The 24,707-nt window shown below is 46.5% G+C and overlaps 1 protein-coding gene across 1 annotated transcript; it reads left to right on the top strand.

Annotated features, from left to right (window-relative positions):
- The first annotated feature begins 2,764 nt into the window (after positions 1-2,764).
- On the top strand, positions 2,765-13,536 carry GFI1 (growth factor independent 1 transcriptional repressor). The gene is made up of 7 exons (XM_004420846.3): positions 2,765-2,834; positions 5,283-5,497; positions 5,820-6,002; positions 7,821-8,296; positions 8,400-8,537; positions 9,565-9,730; positions 12,122-13,536. Exons 2-7 carry the CDS (start codon positions 5,383-5,385, stop codon positions 12,298-12,300), a joined length of 1,257 nt encoding a protein of 418 aa, XP_004420903.1. The 5' UTR covers positions 2,765-2,834; positions 5,283-5,382; the 3' UTR covers positions 12,301-13,536.
- Positions 13,537-24,707: the final 11,171 nt, after the last annotated feature.

Here is a 24,707-nt window from a genome sequence, read left to right on the forward strand (position 1 = left end):
TACTGACAAAATTAGTAACTTTAATATCCTTTTTTGGGGAAACCAGTATTTATAAAAAATTATGCCCCAAGGCTATATTCTGCTTACCATTAGAAGCATTTCAGGTCCAAAGGAACATCTGGGGGGAGCAATTCTTTCTAGCTTTTAAAAATGTGCACTGGGAGGGGGTGTCTTATTCTCTTCACTCTCAGTTTAGTAGTAAATGAGAGGTAATTTGGAGTAGTGGAAAGTCTGGCTCATTTTGTCATTTCCAGTCCTGCCTCTTCGCCGCTCCTTGGCAAGTTTCTTAACCTCTCTGGGTGCCCTCTTCTTACCTTTCTCCTCTGTTCCCCCTTAGTGTAGGAATCACATTTCACCACTCTACACTTGGGAAATGACCTGATCTCACTAGTTAAATATTTTTTAATGTATGTTTATTTATTTGAATTGGTAATATCCACGAGGTTCAAATCGTAAAAGATATAAGGGGATTCGGTGTCATCTCCCTCCTACCTGCTCCTCTCTGGGTGTCTCTGTCCCAGTCCCCAGTTTTATTTTGGAAATTCAGAGGCTGTGAAGGGCAAATAAAGCAAGATGACTAGATTTAATCTGAATGAAAGGGATTTATTCTAAGGTGATATGCAAGGTGATTATTTGTCCCCTTCATAGCCTCCCCATGTTTTCTGATACTTCAAACAGCAACATTCAACTAAACTACTAAATAGTCACAGCGCCTTTTCAAGAAATTTTGACTTAGAACTTGCTAATATGCAAAGGAAATGGTTCAGCCATTTCTCTAGAACTTGATTGGTAATAAATTTCCTTTTGTCCCATTTATCATTTTCTTTTAAATTTTTGCCTTTTTCTGCTGTTGCACAGGCTAGAAGGAATAAGGGAAGGATTTGTTTTGGACTGTTTTAAGATTTTTATACCTTAGGCCAGGACAAAGTACACAAGAAATAAAAACTTGACAAAATGCCCTTAATTTCCCTTCTGCTAATTCAATATTTGCAATCCTTCTGATTAAGATTGCTTACCTCTGCATTTATTTATAAAGAAAGGGTGTGTTGAGCAAATGAACATTAGTGTAAGGAGGACAACTAAGCAGACAGTTAAGATATGTGTCTGGTCCAGTGCCTGGTGCACACTAGATGTGTGGCCATTGCTGTGTAAAACCTCTGATTTATTAAAGCATGCTTGAAGCACTGCCATGGTAACCAAATATTTTCCACAAATCTTTAGATTTACAATGCAAATTAAAAATCACTTAAAAACATTCTCTAGGGGAAGGGCTCAAAGAGCTTTTTTTTTTCCATGACAATTTTAGATTAATCTAAAATATGGTACGTATTTTGCAAGAACTGAGGAGCACCACTCCCTTCTCCGGGTATCTGACGCTAGAGACTTATTGTTCATGAAGTAGTGATCTAAATCTAACTCAATTCATTTAGGAAAGTAATGTAATTACAACGATATCTACCTCCGTCAGGAAAGAGTTTAGGCTTTAAGTATGCACAACAGGCCACACTCTATGGCTCATGACATAACAGTATAGCGTTGAAGGTTGCTGCATTTGTTTATTTTTCTTGTTCTATTAGTAGAATTCATTAGTTAATTAACGCCATTCTTTCATTTACTCAGTCCACATATTTGTTAAGAGCCCACCAGAAACGTAAAGCTGTAGATCCAGCGCCTACCCTCATGGAACACACAATTCCAGCGAAGATTTACTTTTCAGTAAGCATCTGGGTGGTGCTTCTATGGCGCTTTACTGCTCCCCTGAGGACCAGATGCCTGGGGATGACTTCAGGCGGTGGCGGAGCGCGCGCCTGAGGTACCGCTTTCTCCGGCTCGCCTTGTCAGGGCGGGGCCAGCCGAGCAGCCGCCGTCGCTGCCCCCGCGCGCTCCCTCCCGCGCGCTCTTTAATTTTGCAGCTCCGACCACCGGAAATTAGCCGCGGGCCGCGCGGACCGGCCCAGCGCGGGTGAGCGCCGCACCGGGTGGGCGCGCCTGCTGGCCCCGCCGGGCGCCCGCGGGACGCGCCGCCAGCGCCCTCTCTGCCGGGGGCTCGGCGCTCGCCCACCTTTTCCAAATTTAACCGTTACCTAAATCCGAAGGGAAATGAGCAAACCTCTCGGATTGGGTGTCAAGGTATTTTCAGCCTCGTTGGGCGTATTTATCCCGAAGTGTTTCCACAACAAGCTATTTCGGGGCCGCAGGGCAGGTTTCGTTCTGCGGACGCCGCGGCCACTCGCCGGGCTCCAGGCCGGCGGCACCGCGGGCCGGTGATTCACGGCCCTGACCCGGGGGCGGCTCAGCCCAAGCAGGCAGCGGGGCTGGGTGTGGGGGGGGGGTCCCAGGCCAGATGGGCCGGGAGGCCCCCTCAGTGCTGGGCGCTCCCACCCCCGGCGCTCCCGTCAATCTGTGTCCTGAATCTGTGACTTCTTCTCGTTGCGGAAGTCTCCCAGGAGCCAAGAATAGTTCATTTTCTTTCGAGTCATTTCTAGTGCCTGGGTGTCTGGGCCCTCCGGGTCTCCCCATCCCCCGCCGTCCCACAGAGAAAAAAAACGAGAGGGCCTCCGGGGAGGGCAGCTGGAAAGGCCGGGCACCCTGTCCGCCTCCTAGCCCCTTGCGCAAAGGAGGAGCGCGCCCCGCCGCCGCCTGGGGGTTGGGGGGCAGGTCTGAGAGGGCTAAGCGAGCTACTCCTTAACGCTCAGGAAGTGAGGCTTGTGGTTTTGGGGGCTGAGCTCGGAAGGAGATTAAAAAAAAGAGAGAGAGAGACAGCGCAGTCTCTCCCGAAAGCAACTCAAGTTTGAAAACTCTCGGAGCGCTGTGCCCGCGCTCTGACCCCGCAGGTAGGTCTGCTGCGCCTGTTCTGCGCCTCCTTCCCTGGCGGGGGCGGCCGCGGGAACTGGCGGGGCACCGGCACTGCGGGGGCGACCAGAAGGCGCTGCCGGGTTCCCACCTGCTGCCCGCCACTGTGCGGGAGCCGGGAGAGCTCTATCCGCTGGTCCCGGCGCGACCCGCACGGCGGGGCTTGGGATCTGGCGCAGGGGACGCGCGCCAGGCCATTTGGTGGTTCTGCAGGGGAGCAGGATCCACCCGGGAAGGAAACATCTGGTGGGAAGGCGGCGGCAGCTGGGCTCAGGAGGCTGCCCTCTCCGCGCCTCCAGCTCTCGCCTCCCCGGGCCCTGACCATGAAGAGAGGCCCAGCGGGCCCGCGTGCGCCGAGGGGTCCGCCCCGCCCCTCAGGCGCCAGCTGCTGTGCGAGGTCGCCTTCCCACGCGCTCAGCCCTCGGCCCTACCACCCCCCTACCCACTCCACCCTCCCAGGAACCGGCAGAGCCAGCCGGGATGCGAGAGAGGCGTCGGGAAGCCGCCTCCGCGCCCGCCTGATCCCACGCGGTCCCAGCCAGCCCAGCCTCAGCGCCGGCGCGGACAGCTCCCCCCGAGTCCCCCGCCGCGTCCCGCTCCGCGCCAACCCACACCCAAGCCGCAGCAGGGCCCTCGGGACCGTTTCACCCGGTTTTCCTTTTCCTCTGAGTTTCATGGTCGTTTAAGGAATTGGTTTTTGCGTTTGTGGTGTCTAATTATACCGCCGAAGGGGCAGCTCACACCCTGGCACCGGGAAAACTGAAGCGGCAGAATCGCGCCCTAGGGCAGCCCAGCACCCCGAAGCCTCCTGAAGCCCCGACCCTAGGGGCCGACCCGGACGGGGGCGGGCAGCACCCTCAGTCCTAGGGGCCTTCTGGCACTTAGGACGCAGGAAACGTCGCTTGGGGCTCCGCTACATGTCTCAGCCATTTTTTCTCCCAAGCCTGTCCCCACTCCTCCCCCGGGGAAGGGGACACGGTGGGGCGTGGAATGCTCTCCAGGGAACGAGTCCCCGAGAACTGGTTTTGAGCCCGGAGCACCAACGCGCAGACTTAGGCCGGGTCGTGCATCCTGCCCTGGGAGCCTCGCAGCTCCTAGTCTGGCTGTCTAAGCCGCTCGAGGCCCAAGGACGAGGGTTCCTGCCCCGGCCCGGGGTCCCCGACGCCCTTGTTTCTGAACTAGCCAAGACCAGGGAGTGCTGCGGTGCCCGAAGAGCCTACAGCTCGCCTGTATACCTGACCCCCATCGCCGTCACCCCGGGAGGAAGGCAGATTCGTTTTCCCCAGACTTCCTAGCCCGACTGGTCCCGCCCCCGGAGCGAGCCCCGAGCTGAGCCGCAAGCGCTGCCCCGCCTCCCCGCTGGGCTCAGGTTTCGACCCCGGGATTAGGTGAACTGATTGGGGGGTTAATGAGAACGGCGCAGCGGGCAGCTAGCTCCCTCCCAGGTCCGCGCCGGACCCCGGCTCTCTGGCCCCTGCCAGAGCAGTCTGCACTCTCCCGCGTCCGCTAAACTTGGTTCTACGCGGACTCCTGTAAACCGCGCATTTCCCAGCCAGCGCGCTGATCGGGCTCGGCTTCCCCAGGACAAAGTTTTTGGTGAGCAGAACGGAAAGTGCTTTTTCCCGGGACGTGGTTTCCGAGGTTAGGTCTCCAGGGTCTGGAGTGTCTCACCCCGGACCGTGCCTGCTCCCGTCGCACCCGCGTCTCCGGGCCAACTTTTTCCCCTCCTGGGGCAAGCGTGAGGGGCGAGCAAGATCAGCGAGATGCGAGTTTCTCCCGGGACCAGGGTTGGTCCTCTGCCACCCCCACCCCGACCTTGTTATCCCTCTGCACTCCTGCCTTCTTTCTCCGGCCTCTGATGCTCCTCGTCCCTCTGCTGCTGTCCCCCCGACCCCACCCCTTAGCCTCCCTAGTGCGGCCCGCCCCTGCCCCCCTTTCACACCCAGTCTGTAGCCGGCTCTTGGAAGGTTTGGCTCATTGCCCCTTCGCGGTCCTCGACCATCGACATATCCCGCGGCCCTAAATTGATCCGCGCGTCTCCGCGCTTCTCCTCAGCCCAAAGCAGAGCCAGGCAGGCAGTGAGTGGTCGAGCTGGGGTAACTGGCCGGTTGGGGACTTCGGTTCTCTGGAGTGTTTGATGCCAGACCGAGTTTTGCTAGGGAAGGGGAGGGGCGAGGGGCGTGAGCAGGGCAGAAGGAAGAGGCCTGAGCCCGGGGCCCGGGACAGGTTTTACCGCTGAGCTGTGGCGGCGGCGGGCTCGCGCCACCTGTCCGAGTGCCACCTGGTGAGCGCGGCGCAGCGGGGCCAAGCCCCTCCTCCCGCGGGCTTTCCTCACTCCTCCCCGGCCGGAGCTGTCTCTCCTCCCGGCTGCCCAGTCCCCGGCCCCGGAGCATGCTGACCCGCGTTTCCATCCAGTTCTCCTCTCGCAGGTCTCCGCCTGGCTGGGGCTGAGCAAGAACTCCTGGTGACGGTGGGCTGACAGCGGCTCTTGGGACCCTTGGAGCCGAGTGGGGAGCGCGCCCGACCACCATGCCGCGTTCGTTTCTTGTCAAGAGCAAGAAGGCTCACAGTTACCACCAGCCGCGCTCCCCCGGACCCGACTATTCTCTCCGTCTGGAGAATGTACTGGCGCCAGGCGGAGCAGGTGCGGGGCTCGCGCGGGCCGGGCGGGGCTACTCCTGGGTCTGTAGACTCTGCGCCCCGCCACACCATCCCCCAGGATCCGGGAAGGGCGGCCCCGATGCCCCCTTTGCTGTCCTTTTTTGTCTCCTATCGTCCGAGTTCCTTCCGGGCTTATCGCCTAGGTGCCACGGCCTTTCTGCTCCCGCCCAGGATCCGGGAGGGTTCCCGGACAGGTCTGGGGAGACAGGCGGTCGCCCGGATGCCACGGTCTAGGGGGAGCCACTTCAGAACCATCGGGCCCAACCAGGCCCAGCCTGAGCCCCTATCCTGCCTCCTCTCCGCAGGCAGCACCTCGAGCGCAGGCGGGACGAAGGCGGAGCCCCGGGGCCGTTTGTCCCCCGAGTCGCAGCTGACCGAGGCTCCCGACAGAGCCTCCGCGTCCCCCGGCAGCTGTGAGGGCAGCGTCTGCGACCGGGGCTCGGAGTTTGAGGACTTCTGGAGGCCTCCGTCTCCCTCTGTGTCTCCAGGTAGGGACCCGTTGGGAGCTCTGGGGCGCAGGCGACAGGGACCCCGTGGTGAGGGATGAACTTACGCGGCTTTGGGCACAGAAATGCTAAATAGATGGAGGAGAGTCTTTCCGAGAGGAGGAAGCTTGCTTGTTCGTGGGGTAAGGGACCCCTTGGGGAGGCTTCCGGCTTCTCTGGGACGGGGACAGCCTGCTCGCGGGGTCTGCTGCCTGGATCCGAGGCGGCGGGAGCCGGCTGTTCATCCCTAACACTCGTTCGCGCGGAGCCGGTGGGTGAGAGAAAACAAATGTGTCGTCTCAAGGGGAAGCCACGGCGACATTTCGTTTTGCTGACCAGAGTTGATTGTTTAGAAAGAGCTGGGATCCCAGAATCCAGACCCCCGCGTCTTAAACAAACGGAGACCTGGGAAGTCTGAGAGAAAAGAGTCGTTGCCTTTAAAAATTACGCTGGCTCCCGCGGCGTTGTGCACTACAGAGCTGGGCGCCAAGCGGGAGGGACCGGGCTGGGACGAAAATCTCGGCCCCCCGCTAGGTCTTCGCAGGCACGGATTGGGAGCCTATTTCATTTTTCGTTCTGCCGGGTTGGCCCAGCCTTGGGGACCAGCCCTCTGGTTTCATTTCCAGCCAGCAATCAAGTTTCGCTCAAACTGAGTGACTGCACATTGGGTGGGGGGGAGTGGCAGGGGGAAGGAGAGCGCAGACCACAGCTGGCTTCTGCCAAGGGCCGGTTATTTCCAGATTGCAATTACTAGTTTTAAAAGATACCCCGAACCCCATCCCACACGCAGCGCGTCGACTTGGCCAAAGCCATAGCGCCAGCGAGAGTGTCCGGGAGCGGGACCCGAGGCTTCCTCTTGGTTGCGCAGGACACCGTCCCGCAAGGACTGGGCGCCGCCGCAATCTCTTCGAGGCCTCTCACTGAAGCGGCTAGCCTGGAGTCTGCGGGGTGTGTGAACAGATTTGTGAATCTGTATGCACTTAGAGAAAGTATACGTTGGGTATCTGGTTTTAGCACAATTCACGAGGGTGGGCAGAAGGCCACGAATTCGGAAAGCTATTCCCGTTGCAGGCGGCGACTAAACCTTAACTGTAAATTATTCTCTAAGAAATTTAGATTTTTTTTTCCGCCAAACTATAACAGGAATGGGAATGGGGAGTATTTGGCAGGCAATTCAAGCCCCAAGCACCTTTCCTGCTGCCCGTTTGCTACCTGCACTTAATAACTTTGGGGAATGTTAACGCCTTCCCGTTTTTTATCAGACTACGTCTCGGGTAAGCCAGGCTGTATTTTATTGGTCCTCTCCCTCCCTCCTTACCGATCCTGGGAAAGAAAAAGGACGGAGTAGGATCATGTAGGGGCCAGAAGGACGCCTGCGCTAGGCGCTGGGCCTTCTGCCCACGTGCGCTGTCCAGGCCCGGAAAGCTCTCCGCCTTCTCCTCCCGCACAGCTCAGCTCAGCCCAGAGCATTTTTTAAGCACAGCGTGATGCGCCTTTCTCTATGGGACCGCCAGATGAGCTGATGCAGCCAGAAAAGACCCTTTAGCGTCTTGCGCTGCCGCTGCCTTGGCACAGAATTTACTTAACTCTTCACTCGATGTCATTTTAATGTTTGCTGCCTTGCCACCTCCAGTGGTCCCCGAGGCCCCAGGGAGCGGTCCCTCGTTTTATCCTGGGGGCGTCCCTGGCACCTAGCACGGCGCCCGGCGCACGGAGCGCTCCACAAGCGCTGGGTGCCTGGCAGTTAGCAAACACACCCGACTGGTAGACCTCTGCCCCGCCGTCTTAAGCCTGACCGGACGCCCTCTTGTGCCTCCACAGCCTCGGAGAAGTCGGTGTGCCCGTCGCTGGACGAAGCTCAGCCCTTCCCCCTCCCCTTCAAGCCGTACTCGTGGAGCGGCCTGGCGGGTTCTGATCTGCGGCACCTGGTGCAGAGTTACGGGCCGTGCGCGGCCCTGGAGCGCGCCGCGGGCCTGGGCCTCTTCTGCGAACGCACCCCGGAGCCAGGCCACCCCGCAGCGCTGTACGGCCCAGAGCGGCCTGCGGGCGGCGCGGGGTCGGGGGCGCCCGGGGGAGGCAGTGCAGGAGGCAGCGCGGGCCTGGGGCTCTACGGCGACTTCGGGCCCTCGGCGGCAGGGCTGTACGAGCGGCCGGCGGCGGCGGCCGGCGGGCTGTACCCGGAGCGCGGCCACGGGCTGCACGCGGACAAGGGCACCGGCGTCAAGGTGGAGTCGGAGCTGCTGTGCACCCGCCTGCTTCTGGGCGGCGGCTCCTACAAGTGCATCAAGTGCAGCAAGGTGAGGCTCCGTGCGCCTGGCTTTGCGTGGCCCGCGCCTGCGCCCCCGGCCCGCGCCCCTCGGCCCCTCTCAGCCGCCTTCTCCCCGGCCCCACCCGCCCCAGGTGTTCTCCACGCCGCATGGGCTCGAGGTGCACGTGCGCAGGTCCCACAGCGGCACGAGACCCTTTGCGTGCGAGATCTGCGGCAAGACTTTCGGGCACGCGGTGAGCCTGGAGCAGCACAAAGCCGTGCACTCGCAGGTAAGAGCCGGGCGCACCGCCGCGCGCCACCCTGGTCAGGTTTTCGCATTCCGGGGTCTTCTGCTTCTCCGTACAGCACCGGCCGCTCTCCGCCTGGCATCTTTCTCCTTGGACTTACCCGGACTGCCCCCAGGCTCCTCTGCCATGTCCCATTGCCCCGATATAGGTGTGTAGGAAAAGGTGGTGGTGGCCGGCTCAGGCCTCGAGGCAGCCCTAGAGTTTGGCGTCACATCCTTCTGAGTCTCCAGGATGTGATCCCGATCATTCACTTTGGGTTTGAGGAGTGTTTGTATGCACTCTTGCTGCTGATATATCAGATTTATTATCTCTGTTTCTTTGCCTCGCTTCTTTTCACTAAACGGCTGTCACTTAATCTGCATTGACCCCTCCCGACTGAAAAGGAGGGATCTCAGCTGGTTTAGAGCATCCAGTAGCATATTTGTCTTGCTATTTCATTCATTCGTTTATAAATATCTGTTGCCCAGGTGCTGGGCACGTGGGAATCCTCTAACACACCAGGTCTCTGACAGGATGTCCCCACGATTACAGTTTAGCTGAGAGACAGGGAGGATAAGCAAACAGTACACAAGTAACTATGACAGGAAAATACTTACTTACAGAGACTTATTTACTAAAAAGTATTCTCCCATCTCCCTTACCACCCACACTGGCGGTGGGGGGATGGGGGTGGGGGGATGCAGCTCACATGACTGAGGTCTGAGCCTCCTGTTGAGGTGGTGGGAGAAGTGTTTGTAAATGGGTGTCAAAAATGCAGGGTGGGGATAGTTTTTTGCCATGGGGTGTGGAGGGATGTGGGTGAAAAGTGTTTGGGTAGAAAAAGTGTTAAAGGGGAAGAGGATAAGGGTGGGGAGGGTGGAGTTGATAATAAATGGGAGGAGAGAGGATAATGGGGCAGGCTGTGTGGAAGGGAAAGCCTCCGCTTTGGGGATTTTAGAGTCTGGTTAGTGATGAGGAGAATGGCAGCCTAGATGATTGCAACGGGAATCCCACATCTTTCTCTCTGTAGGAACGGAGCTTTGACTGTAAGATCTGTGGCAAGAGCTTCAAGAGGTCATCTACGCTGTCCACACACCTGCTCATCCACTCAGACACCCGGCCCTACCCCTGTCAGTACTGTGGCAAGAGGTTCCACCAGAAGTCGGACATGAAGAAACACACCTTCATCCACACTGGTGAGCTGAAGGCTCTTGGCTTGTAGGAAACACCCGGTGAGGGGTGTGGGGCGGGGGCTGTTGTTTTTCCTCCTGATGCCAATATAATTCACCTTCTCTGTGATATTCTGGCCCCAGAATGAGTGGTGGGATGAGATGGAGTTAATCACTGCAGTGTGTTGAAGAAAACAAGGAGACAGATTCTTTTAGGTTCATTTACATACGTGGTTCTCCCCAGAGGGGCTTTGATTTGAGGTCGTATCTGAAGAACTACTCAGCAGGTCAGCTGCAGGTTCTCTATCCTTGCAAAGAATATTTTCCTCTAGTTTAGAAGCTGCTTCAACTGCTGCCTGCTCTGGGTGAAATACAAAGCTCCAGGGTCCTCTCAGAGCATTGCTCTAAATGTTTACCCAGAGACTGAGGACTTTCTCTAGGGCTCCCACCCAGCCTTTTGGGGGAGGGACTTATGTGTGGCCTCTTCGCTGCATTTTTAAAAGTCTGAGAGCTCATTCTGATTGAGGAGGAATAAACAATGGTCAATATTACTAAGCTCTCTGCTAAGCACTTTTTAAATATATTATCTCATTTTATACTTACACAACTCTAGGAGGTAGAGACTATTCCTTATCCCCATTTTAGAGATGAGGAAAGTGAGGCACAGAAAAGTTAAGTAACCTGTCCAGAGTCACATTGCTAGCAAATGGCAGGGCTGGGACTTAAATTCAGGTCTGTTGGACCTCAAATGTCTAAGCTCTTGACAACTGTTTATTGTATTCTATTTTCAGAGTCATGGGGTTGGTAGATATAGAAAGCTTCTATTCACTTATTATCCTTTTCAAAATAACAGCAAGTTCATGCTATAATGATAATTCTTTACCTGTTATAATGCTTTAAAGTTTACAAAGTGCTTTCAAATCAATCACTTCGTTTGATCCTTACTGCCACCCCATAACATTGAAGGAACTGCTTTTACCATCCTGAGACTCAGAGAGATGGAATGATTTACCAAAGGTCACACTGAGAATAAATCATGGGGCCCTGGACTGCTCTGGCCAGTCCAATCTTGGACTCTTTCCCTAACATTTTGATTGTATGTAGGTGGCAGTTTTAATGCCAGGAGCACGTTCTTTAATACAACAAAATATTTACATGGGACCCAGAATTCTGACTATTTTATTTCAGAATATGAATACTGATGTAAAACAAATTGCAGTGTGTTCCAAACACCCACCATTGATGTTTATAAGTATGATCGGGCAGTGTAGATGCCCCTTTCCAAAAACCCAGAAAAATATCCTACTTTAATCATGCCCGCTTGCCTGAAATTTCCATATAACTCACTCCTTTTGAGGAAAGGTATTCAAGACGCTTATCAAAATGCAACTAGGATCTTGACTGAATGAAACATTAAGCCCTTATCAAACATTTACCTTATAGCTAGAATTCGTGTCTCAGATTTGTTTGACCCTAAACGGATAGGATAAGTTTTGATAGGTGGTTCCTTATCAGGGAAATCTGAAGCATGAAGACAGAAAGGACTATAGCAAGAGGAACAGAGAGTTCCTCAAAAACAAACTTGTAAAAATGCAAATCTACTTTGCATTTTTCCCAAGGCCAAGCCCTGACTATATGCCATGCTGAGGCTATTTGGACATTCATGCTATTTACCCAAATGTTCAACAGCACATGAAATGGGGGAAAAGACAAAACCTTTTTATCTGTTATTTACTAATGTATGATGAAGAATTGCTGGTATATAAAGAATCCTGTGATTGACCTCATAAAAAGAAAGTAAAATCAAGATAGAAAAAGATCAGCTACCTTAAGAAACACTTTGTGGCCCAAATGTGTAATTTTTAAAATAAGACTTTGAGAACCGTCCATGCTTCAGATACATTCTATTGTCCTTCAAGAGCAAGAAAGAAGACAGGCTCACTGGTCCATACAAACCAACACCCACTTGGAAACTCAGATTTGAAAACTTCCTCTGAATTAGAACTGAGTCACATGGTTTGAATGACAGCCACCACCACCACCACCAGTGGCCCCCACCCCCACCCTCATGTTGAACATCTGCTGTCAGAGCTCTCTGCTTCTAAAGTCGGGGGAGTCCTCCCAGGGTGGATTCAGCTGCAAGTCTGGGGAGGGCACGTGGCCTTCGCTCTGTTTCCGTTTAGCAGGAAACGGTTTGAGGCCTTTGTCTGGGAACCCCCACTCAGAAAGTCTCCCTTTCACTTGGTGCCACCCATGGCTTCCCAGGACTTGTGTTGCAACCCGTCACCCTCCAAGTTGCTTGAAGGCCTTAGACTGTGGTGCAGCCAGCTGCTGCCAAGAGCATATGGGTCACAGTGAGTCCCCTCTAGCTTTATGATAGACTCATTCTTCCTCCCCTCCCCCCTTCCATCCCTGCAGGTGAGAAGCCCCACAAGTGCCAGGTGTGCGGCAAGGCATTCAGCCAGAGCTCCAACCTCATCACCCACAGCCGCAAGCATACAGGCTTCAAGCCTTTTGGCTGTGACTTGTGTGGGAAGGGCTTCCAGAGGAAGGTGGACCTCAGGCGGCACCGGGAGACACAGCACGGGCTCAAATGAGTGCCCTGGGTGGCCGCAAGCAGCAGTTACACAACACTACGGAGGGCAGCCTCCCCACTTGCTGCCACCTACTTCTGACTTCTCAGGTCCCCCAGTCCAGTCTGCAGATCCCACTTGGGTGATCTCCCTTCACCTTACTTCCTGGAGCTGCCAGAGGGGATAAGTTACCTTTTCAAAATTCAGCCTGGAGTGGGAACCAGATGACTCACTGGGCTTTGGACACATTGAATAGGCTCCTCTACACCTGAAGACTCGAAGTCAAGAGGGGATCAGATAAAATCTTGGGCCCCACAGTCCTTCCCATTCCCAGCCCTGCTCCACAGACAAGAAGGTCCTTCAGGTTTCTTCCCTCCTCCTCCTGACCTACCCCAGATACTTGCGTGGAGAGGAGGAATCACTATTTACAAGGTAGACACATGCAAATGTTTTTATCTAGAATGAAGAATGAGTGTTATTTTTATTTGTTTCCTTCTGGGGAGTCTGTTGACCCCTTTCTGTTGGGTGCTGCCTGTAAATCATGGAGGAATTGTTTCTCCCACTTGAAGACTGGTTCAGAAACTGATTTGGGGAAGGAGTTTCATACTTCTGAAATTACAAGATATGCTGTTGAGCCTGCCCCAAGAAGAAGCAGAAAAGCGGCCTTGGTGATGAGAGATGAGAAGTCCCCCCTCCAGCAGGCCTGTGAAGGCTTCATCAGAGGAGGAAGCAGCACAGATGCCTTTGGACAGATGTCATCCATTCGCTCTGCAAATGTTTATTGACAACCGGTTACCATGGTACCAGGCCCTATGCTAGGTACTGGGGAGCCAGAGACTCAAGTCTCAGCCTCTGCCCTTCAAAAGCTAACAGTCATACCTCCAAGTGACTGATTCTGTTCTTTCCCTCCAAAGGAATTCCGAGAAGATGAAACAGAATCTTGAACCTTCCCTTCTGACCCGTTTGGATTTTATCAAGCATAAACAAAAAATAGCTGAACAGATATTTCAAAGATTTGTGTGTATATTCAGTTTTTTATTGTTAAGCTGATATTTTAAAGATGTCTAAGCTAGCGGGCATGTGGGATTGAAGGCTCTTTCTTCAACTCTTTGACCCTCCACATGTACCAGAGAGAAAAAAAAGTGGTATTTTTACTTTGAGGTTTGTAAATGTTTTTAGATCTTCTGGAGTGCATTATGTTTGTTAATACATATTTATTAGAGTGATGTTTTAAGTTAATAAAGTATTAAGACTCTTGCATATTGCTTTTCATTTAGGCAGGGAATTTGGGAAAGACCTTTGTTTTAGTCCGTAGGGAAAGTTGGCACTGAAGGAAACTACAGTGGAGAACAAAAGTAAAGCAGACGAGCCAACATCCAGAAGAGAGGAAAATCGATTGCTCTGGTTTTCATATGCTTTTTTCTTTTCTTCGGCGCCTCAGAGAGCCTTCTTGCTTAACAGAGTAACTAGGTGTACAGAACTCAGCTCCCACCTTGTAGAGTCCCTGATGGACCCACATGTATATAGGCTCTTTCTTCTGAGAGTTTCAGGGTTTTTTTTAGAGGCCAGAAGGCTCCCAGATGAATGAAGAAATCACAAGCCTTAGGTCTAGAGGTTGAGTTTGTCACCAACACATCATGTGATGTGGGCAAATCCTTTGACCTCCTTGATACTGGTTTCCTTGGCCATAAAATGTAGATCTCAATCCAATCCTGACTACTTTGATTCTGTGGAGACTGGAGGGGAAAGAAAGTGTCTGAGATTGGTTAGCTGTCCCACCTAAGGCAAGTTACAAACCTAAAGACACATGAGGGGCAGTAAAATTGGGATCTGGCTTATTTCTGGCTCTATCCCACCTGTGGGAATTTTTTTGCATAAATCAGTCCTTGAAGAAAATGAAACCAGAATAAGGTCCTGGCTCAAATCCCAACTACCTGTGCTCTAATATCTCCCAGCCAGGGTGTGCATGGCTCATGCTGACTATCAGCAGATTGTCCATTTCTATTCAAATCAATTTCACTTATTGATTGAGTGCCTAGTATGTGCCTGGCACTGTTCTAGGTGCTGGGGATACAGCAGTGAGCAAGCACAGTGTCCTGTGGGGCATTATTTACTTGGTCACTGCTGAATCTTCAGCTCCCAGAACAGTGCCTGGCACACAGTAGGAGATCAATAAATATTTGCTGAGGTGGTAAGTGAAATAGAAAAAATAAACTCCTGCTTCATCCTGGCTGGTTCTGCTCTCTACAGCACAAAGGGAAGAGAAATTCCTTGAGATCTTAGGAAACAAATACAACACATAGGACTCTCTCTGAGTTGGTGGATAAGGGGGCTTCAACGCTGCTTTTCTCCAGTCTCTCCAGATCTCGATCCTGGACTGTCCTCAAGTGGTTTTCAACACCATCTCTTTCCATGTCAGTTTACTCTCATTCAAAAGTTAAATTTATTTACTTTATAGTGTGGTTTAAGATAATTTTCCAGAACTGATGAGTGAATAGTTGCAGCATCCAGGAACCTCTTCCTAGTGTCCTGGGTAACAAAGTTCCCAGTGAATAAAGATCACAAAATGTCCTTCCCACGAATTCACTACACACACTGGTTGATTATTTCCAACCTGGTTTGAAAAGTAAAGAAATTGCATTGAGAGGTAAGTAGAACTGATTGAAATCTAGTTGTGTGCCCTGTTCTGCTCTTTCCTTTTGACATTTAGAACTTTTGGTCCATTTTCATAATCCCTGTTTATGCTATAAATGAGGAGTTGTAATTTGATGTTAACAGTATGTCTTTTTTGGAAAAAAATATATATCTTGATATCCCCAGTTCAGAATCAAAACAAATTACTGTGCCTGTTACCCTGTGAAATTTGAAGATTGCAAATATCTCTCTTAATGTTATTACTTGACTCCATTAAAAATAGATTGTGAATATTCCATGTCACATTATTCATGAGGCAGGCTCTATGCCTTTTGTCTGCTGGAGTAACAGTAGAAAGGGTAACAAGAGACACCAGAGAACACCTTTGTTTCTTTCACTAAATTTTTAATAACACCTCCAGCTCGCCAGTTGGTGAAGCTCAGCTCTTGCATAAAAGTGGAAAAGCACAGCTATCTCAGAGAAGACCAACTCTTTCAGTAGCTAATTTGAGTTTGCGTTCATCTACACCAGAGATGATTAAATTACCTATCAAGTGTGCCGAGCTATCAGGATTCAGGCCAGGTAAAAGGTGACTTTCATCTGATTGATTTGAGACACGAATGGAACAATTGAGTTTTAAAAGCCCCACCTTAATTAAAGGCATAGCGAAGTATCACTCCCGTGTGAGTTCTTGACTGCCATTGCCCTTGAAAATTGGGTGGCAATAGTGATTGACCCACGTCATCTTGTTGTGTGCCTGTTTATTTAACCTGATCATTTAACAGAGAGAAGTGAATTCAGAGGAAGGCCTAAAAGGACCTAACTACTTTTTTTACTGTGTATTTTTAGAGCACTATTTGTTTAAATCTCTGCTGCTATATTATTTCTACAATAAGAACTTTTCAGGAAGTACATAGTATATTTATTTTAGCAACATTTCATTCATTAAGTCAAATTTTAAAAATAAAAATATTAAAGAAATTTCACCCCAAACTCTTCTAGCTTAAAAGTGTATGGTTTTTTTTTTTGGTGTTCTTTTCCAATCTTTACCCACATATTTATATATTTATATTTTTTACCTTGCGATCAGAGTATTTACAATTTATGTGTAGATAGCTCTTTATAATATAGACACATACTTAAAACTGAAATATTTATATTTCACAATGAGAATTTTGACAATTTTTATGGTTAAATTTTATTGAAATCTTAGTATTTATTAGGAATTTTATCAGTCATTAAGATAAAGTTTTTTCTGAAGTTTATCTTTAAAGTTATTCACTTTTTAAAAAAACATTTCAAGCGTATGGGAAATTACAGAGAATAATATAATAAACATCAGTGTACTCATTGTTCTCCCATATTTCCTATTTTATTTTTGAAATAAAATATTACAGACATGGTTGAATATCTTCTGGAATATGTTCCTCTCTAACCCCATTCCCTTTCCTCTCTCCTCAGAGGCATCCACTATACCAAAATTGGTACATATCATTGCCATAAATATTTTTATGCTTTTACTTATATATATTCCCATAAACAATGTATAATACTGTTTAGCATCTTTTAACTTAACATAAATGGTGTCATGGTGTATATATCGTTTTGCATCTTGCTTTTTTTTTTCAGCTCAATACTTTGTTTTTGAGATTGATCCATGTTGGTACATGCAGTTTTGTTCATTTGTTTTAAGTGCTGCATATAGAATTCCATCGTATGAATACTTGGTGGTTATTTATGTATTCTCCTATTGGGAGAGTTTTTGTTATTTCCAATTTTCTCTATCACAAACAATTCCTTTTTTTTTTTTTTTTGTGAGGAAGATCAGTCCTGAGCTAGCATCCGTGCTAATCCTCCTCTTTTTGCTGAGGAAGACCGGCTCTGAGCTAACATCTATTGCCAATCCTCCTCCTTTTTTTTTTTCCCCCAAAGCCCCAGTAAATAGTTGTATGTCATAGTTGCACACCCTTCTAGTTGCTGTATGTGGGACGCGGCCTCAGCATGGCCGGAGAAGAGGTGCGTCAGTGCGCACCCGGGATCCCAACCCCGGGCCACCAGTAGCGGAGCACGTGCACTTAACCGCTAAGCTACGGGGCCAGCCCTATCACAAACAATTCTGAAGCAAGCAACCTTTTATATATATCTCCTTGTGAAAGAGATTCTTTAGGGTATATTACTGGGAATGGAAATGCTGGATATTACCAAATTGCTCTCTAAAGGGCTTGTACCAATTTACATGCCCACCAATAGTATAGGAGAATTCCTGTTGCTTCAAATCTTACCAACACTTGGTATTGTCAGACTTTAAAAATGTTTGCCTATCAAATGGATGTGAAATGTTATTGTAATTTACATTTCCTGATTCCTAGTGAGGTTGAGTATCTTTTCATAAGTTTATTGGCTTGACAGGTTTCCCTCCCTGTGAAATGCCTGTTCATGTACTTTGTCCATTTTTTGGTTGGGTTGCTTGCTTTTTATCAATTTATATTTTTTAATATATTCTAAGTACTCACTCTTTTGTTACTTAAATGTGTTACACACATCTCCCACTCTGTAGCTTGCCTTTTCATTTTGGTTGAAGAGAGGATTTGTTTGTTTTTGTGTTGTGTAGTCAAATATATTGATCTTTTATGGTTTATGCTTTTTATATCTTAATTAAGAAACTCATCCCTAATTGGTGGTCATAAGTTCATCCCCTATATTTTCCTCTAAAAACATTAAAATTTTTGCTTATAACATTAGCTTTTTAATTCACTTGTATGTGTATGGTATGAAATAGGATCTAATTTAAAACATTTTCTTCCCATGTGGATAACCAATTACTCCAATATTTTTTATTGCAAATTACACCCTTTTCCCTCTGATTGTAATGCCACCTCTCTTCTATGTCAAGTTTCTATTTCTGTGTGGCTCTGTCTCTGCACTAGTCATTTTGTCTATCTCTATGCCACAGCCATAGTGTCTTAATTAAACTTAAACTCTTAGTAGCTGTAGGGAAGGCTTCCCTTTGAACTATTTCATCCTCTTCAGGAATATCTTGGTTACCATTAGCCCTTTGCTCTTGCTTGTGAAAAATTCTGTTGGAATTTTTATTTGTACATTTATTATTTAATTGGGGAGAATTGGAATCATTTTGATATTGATTCTTCCCATCCATAAATATGGTATATCACTCATTTATTTAGGTCTTCTTTTATGTCTTTCAATAACATTTTATAATTTTCTTTTTCTTTTTTTTTGTTATTGCTCTCATAGTTCTTTTTTAAAACTGCATTTTCTAACTGTTTGCTGTTGGTGTATGGGAACAAAATTATTATTTTTGTGTATGTTGATCTTGTATCCTGCAACTTTGCTGAACCTTCTTTTTAGTTTGTTGCAGATTATTTTAGATTTTCTATGTAAGATATTCATAAAATACGCAAATGACTACAGCTTTGTTTTGGTCTTTCCAACGTACTCTTCTTGACTTGCTGCATTTACCAAGGCTTATTGAAGAGGGGCAGAGTAGTAGGCATTCTTGTCTTATTCCTAACTTCCAGGGAAATGCTTTTAATTTTTCACAGTTCAATGTGATTTTTTGGGTAGGTTTTGGCAGATAACTTTTTAAAAATCAGGTTGAGAATTTCTATTTGGTAGGAATTTCTGTTTGTGTGCACGGGTATTTAATTTTATTGCATGATTTTGGGGCATCTGTTGAGAAATGTGTGTTATTTAGTTTCTAAATCTTATGGCTTTTATTTAATTTCTCAATGTGGTGAAGGAAATTTATAGATTTTCTAATGTTAAATTATCCTTGCATTGCTGGGGAGAACAAACCTCAATTTGGTCCTTTTGAAAAACTACGTTACCGAACTTAAGAATTTTTTCAACTTAAGATTTTGCTGAACTTAAGATTTTTGTGTTTATGCTTATTGGTGAAATTGGCTTGTGATCTTTCTTTCTTTCACTGTCCGTATGTGATTTTGGTATCAAGGTTTAACTCATCTCAAAATGAATAGGGCAGCATTTCCTCTTTTTCTGTTTTCTGGAACAGTTTGTGAAAGATTGGGATTATATGTTCTTTGTTTGATAGAACGCATTTGGGCCTTCTTGTGTGTGTGAGGGAGGGCAAAGGGGGGTATATTTTAAGCTTTAGTGACTATAGGTCTATTTAAGTTTTTGCTTACTTCTTAAATCAGCTGTAATAGATTATATATTTCAGGAAATGTTCTGTTTCTTCTAAGTTTTCAAATTAATTGGCACAGTATTTAAAAATCCATATGGAATTGTTTGAAAAATCATAGTATTCTCTTATTTTAAAAAATCTCTGCTATACCTATAATTATGTTCAATATTTCATTGTAATATTGTTTATTTGTGCCATTATCTTTTTTCTTGATCAATTTTGCCAAAGGTCTCTATTTTATTAGTTTTTGTAGCATGTTTTCATTTATTTCTACATCTTATCTAATAAGATTTCTTACTTGACAGATCTATTCTTTAGAAGTGCATTTAAAATTTCCAATCATGTTTTTTTCATTATTTTTTATTAGTGAATTAAAATTTAATTACATTTTGATCAGAGAACATGACCTGCCTGATATTAAGTCTCTGATATTTGTTGAGATTTGTTTTATAGCCTTATCCATGGTCAATTTTTATAGATAATGTGTTCTTGAAAAGAATATATGTTTTTTTTTTAAAGATTTTATTTATTTATCTATTCCCCCCAAAGCCCCAGTAGATAGTTGTATGTCATAGTTGCACATCCTTCTAGTTGCTGTATGTGGGACGCGGCCTCAGCATGGCCAGAGAAGCGGTGCATCGGTGCACACCCGGGATCCGAACCTGGGCCGCCAGCAGCGGAGCAGGCGCACTTAACTGCTACGCCACGGGGCCGGCCCAGAATATATGTTTTCTAATTGCTTCTGATAACACAAAATATAGTTACACTAACTTTCCTTTGGTTGGTTTTTACATAGTATTTTTCCTATCCTTGTATTTTAAATCTTTCTATGTCCTCATGCTTTAGGTATGTATCTTTATAAAGAGCATCCACTGAATATTGTTTACCTTTTTAAAGTCTTTCAGACATGAGTAAAATATAGCTCCCAATTGAAACTTTAATTTCTGATACTGTTTGATTTTATGTGTGTGTCTGTGTGTGTTAAAGCACCTGATCTTTTGATCACACACACACTTGGGACAGAAAAGCACTCAATTACTCTGTACAAAAGAATAAGATACTGCTTTACTCTGCCAATTCATTTTCTGGTATTCGAGGAAGGATCCTAATTTGCAACGTTTTTTAAGCCTGAATTTGTTTTAACTGTAGAGGAGAAACAAAAGTAGGAAGTTAGATTTGCTTCTTGGTGCTAGTTTTACAAACTTCATTGAGAATTTTTTTTATTTTTGGTAAATTAGGAAGCATAGTTTCAATTCTGTCTTTTAACATGAATTAGACAATTTCCTAGGTTGCCCTTTTTGAGAAGTAGAACTGATTGGCTCAACTCTATAAGATTTTGTTGCAGTGGCAATTCCTTAGTTGTTCTTAGGGTAAGGAAGGCTGACTGGATATCTCCTATGACTTTTTGGAAGAGTCAGGAACCATCCTTTCATTACCTTTTCGTAGACTTGTTTATATATCACCTCTTGGCCATACCTTCCCAGAGATTTCACACAAACTCAACTTCCTCTTTCTTTGTACTGAAACTACCGTTCATGGGACTCGAATAAGCAAGAGTAACAAGTTCTTAACTCAGCTGAGGGAGTCCCACCACAGTATCATATTTTTGCACGCCATCTTTCAGCTTATCTTTGCATGGTCATTGGTTACATCATGTGTTTAAGTACTAGGTAAAAGAACATAAAAAATAAAAATTTTTAAATAAAGATAGAATCAGATGAACTCCCAAAATTTTTCAATGCAAAGGATTTTAAGTCGTTCCTTTTTTCTAAAAGTTTATCTGAACTGACAACCATAGAGGCATGTTTCAGGTGTGTCCAAGTAACTCCTTTCACTCAGAAGAGAGTTAACATTAGGAAGCTATGGAAGAGATCCAGATTATTCCATTTCACCAATTGCCCAAGGATAGAAGCTTTGTAACCAGCTATTCCATCTGGTAATTTATCTCTGCATGTGTTATTCAGAGAGAACAGGAATAAGCAATTGTAGTCAGTGGAGGCTTATAAGTTTATGTCAACGGACATATTCTATGTTTGTTCCATGTATAGATTATTACATTTAAAAAATCAAATTATAGCAAAGTCATACAACACTAACACTTAATTTTTATTTGATAATTCACAATTCAAGCCTCAGGTCATTATTAGGTATGTAGAAGTACTGATCAAGATAGAGTTCTCTGGCTGACAGACTGCTGGGCACATATACTCTTATCAGGCATGTGAAGTAGTGGGCAGTAAACCAGGAGACACATTGCAATCCAAGAATTAGTGCCAGAGGTTAAGCTGATCCCAGGGCTCCCACAAACTTACTTTGTGCATCACTAATGATCCCCTGGTGTCCACATGGAGATTTATTTTTCACTGGTCACTGAGGGTCCAAGACTGGGAGGTTTTAAGTATGGGAAGTGGGCATGAAGTTTCCTAGGGAATCTTCTTTCTATTAGCTTGGAGAAACAGAATAGTTTAGTGAAAAAAAGCATTGAATGGGGAGTCAGGAGGTCTGACATATAGTCTTTGTATTAGTCAGGGTTCTCCTAGAGAAACAGAATCAATAAGATGTGTGTGTGTATATATATACATATATATATATATACACATATATATATACATATGTGTATATATATACACATATATATACACATATGTATATATATAAAGAGATTTATTATAGGGAATTGGTTCACGTGGTTATAGAGGCTGAGAAGTCCTAAGATAAGCAGTCAGCAAGCTGGAGACCCAGGAAAGAGAGCCTGTGGTGTAGTTCCAGTCTGATTCCAAATGCCTGAGAACCAGGAGAGCTAATGATATAAGTTCCAGTCCAAGGGCAAGAGAAGACCAATGTCCCAGCTCATCAAGCAGGCAGGCAAAGTTCCTTCTGAGCCTTTTGGTTCTATTCTGTTGGTTTGGTCTTCAACTGATTGGGTGGGACCTACATATATTAGGAACGAAAATCTGCTTTACTCAGTCTACCGATTCAAATGTTAATCTCATCCAGAAACACCCCCACAGACAACCCAGAATAATGTTTGATCAAATGTCTGGGCACCCAATGGCCCAGTTTAGTTGACACATAAAATTAATCATCACAGTCTCCAAACTGCCAGTTGTATTTGTTAGAGTAAAGAGCACTAGTTGCTGTAACAACTCCAAAATCTCAGTGGCTTACCTAATCAAGTTTATTTCTCATACATGTCACAATTTGTTTGGGGGTGTTCAGGGTGCTGCTTTCACAGGTGATTGAGGGGGCTCAGCTCCTTCTATCTTGTGGTCGTCTTATGGTGCTGCCATCTTCTAGGAATTTCTTGGAGTCCTTTGCTGGATTATCTGCATTTAGCTGGCTAATGAATGAAACTAGAAAGTGTATAGAAATCACATGGGACCTTTATAAAGACAGACTGGGCAATAGATAGATCACTCCTGTTCACATTCCATTGACCAGAACACCAACACATGATCCCAATTTAACTGCAAAGGAGGCTGGAAAGTGTAATCTTCTTTTGGACAAGGAAGAGAAAATAGGACTGCTGAGCATTTAGCCAGTCTTTGCCAGAGCCCTAACTAGCTTTTAAACTTGGGTTTATCACCTCCCTGAGCCTGTTTCCTTCTTTGTAAAGTGAGGAGGAGGGACTAAGTGTTCTGGGACTTTCCAGCTCTGACCATCTAAGTTCTATAATTCTATCAAAACCCCGGCTGCGCCCTGGGAACACCCAAGCTTGAAGATGATCTCTCCCTGTCCAAGAGGGAAGAACAGTGATCACTGTTCCTCCAAGGATTTCCTACCCTACAACTGCAGCCTCTAGGAAGTTAATTCACTTCCTGAAGTTCCCAAGAATCGAGATGACCCGGTCTCCCAGGGTGTAGCCTTACCCTAGGTCATGGTACCAGCCCCACCTTACCCGGTGTGTGTGCAAATACTAATATGGCCATGAAACTTCCTCCTTATCTCCTCCTCTTCCAATTCTCATGCTGTGAAAAGTGATGACCCCTTGGGCTCCTTTCCTAAGATTCTAGAGTCCCAACAAACAGGGGCCAAGGCTATATTGACACACCCCAGCCCCGAATAGCCTAGAACAGGGCTTCACAAAAGCCTGGGCTGTGTCAGAATGGTGAGGTTCATAAGTTATTTTCTTTTCTGCATTTTCTGATGATTTGTAATTTATTTGTTTTCTTCTTTATTATCTCACTCCCCATTGGATTTTAGACTCCACAAAGTTAGAGATTATGTCTGCTTTATTTACTACTGCATCCCCAGGCCTATCACAGTGCCTGACATAAAGTAAATTTTTTTGAATGAATAAATATTACTTAAAATTTCAAAATTTAGTTTAAGTTCAGGGCAATAGGATTTCTTGGAGGAAGTATGTATATTTTTACCTACTCAGTAATGTTTGAATCTTATCTATGTCTACTATTGACACTAGGAATTTCAGAATAACAAGCAAGAGGACAATAACGGACTATCCCTCATGGTTTAGCCTAAACCTGGGGCTCAGAAAGGTTAAAACTGAGAGTGCAAGTGCTGTTTCTCCAGGCCAGGAAGCATCTGCTGTCTGTGTTCAGTTGCACTGCACTTTCTCCACATTATCAGAGTAGAGTATGTGCCACACTGTACTTACATGGGACAATGGTCAAATTGAGGGTATGAGCAGGCATTTCTAAATGAGATAGTGTGGCTGTCTCTTTTTCGTCCCATGGAGTATAGGAATTAGCTTTACTCCTTATTTGTGTATCAAATAAAATCTGGATGTCCTAAGGTCTTCTTGTCCCTGAATAAAAGGTGTGATTGATCTCTTCTTAGCTTTTGCTTTCAGTTTCACTGTGATCAGTCTCTTTGAAAAGTCTGGTTTCCTTTACTCACCACCCCACCTTAAAAATTAAACACAGATTTGTAAGATAAATCTGCAGCAGCAAAAAAAAAAAAAAAAAAGGAGTAAAAACATCATATCATATATGTCAAGAGCCTGGTGCAAAGTAGGTACTCAATAAATGGCCCAACCATTGTTAATATTTGTATCATTACTGATATCTTCTAATATTAGTAACTGCCACTTATTAATACTGTACTCTGTGCTAAGAACTGTGCTAAGTGCTGTGCATCCGTTTTCTCGTTTAATCCTAACAATAGTCCTACGAAGAATTGAATTGGTCATCGCTCTCCTGGAGAAACAGAACCAGGCAATCTGGCGCTCAGAGCTGATCTCACATTTATTGGCATCCTTGTTTGAGGACAGATCATGTCATTGGTTGATTTTATTTCTCAATTAGATTGTGACAAATTTTTATTCTGGAAACCCTGATAATCTTACTGTTAAATCCCACACATTCGATTAAGGGAAGTATATTTCTTCTTTCAAACAATTCACGAGGATATTTAAGAAATTAGCCACTCATTGCTGAGAGCTGCAACTTACAGACCACCTCTTCCAAGCCTGAGACTATTCCATTGCCTGGTGCCCTTTGATGCCACCACCAAAGTTGTTTCCATCTGCCTCATGGAGACCAGGCTTCTCTGTGTCCCTGAATAAACACAATTGTATAAGACATCTGATCCAGCAATTTACTGATGTCCAGAGGTAAAGCTATATTCTGTTTTTTCACTAACTTACAAATTCTAAAATCACAAATGCAAA

Source organism: Ceratotherium simum, chromosome 2 (assembly GCF_057802395.1).
Source record: "Ceratotherium simum simum isolate JZ-2026a chromosome 2, ASM5780239v1, whole genome shotgun sequence".
NCBI lineage: Eukaryota > Metazoa > Chordata > Mammalia > Perissodactyla > Rhinocerotidae > Ceratotherium > Ceratotherium simum.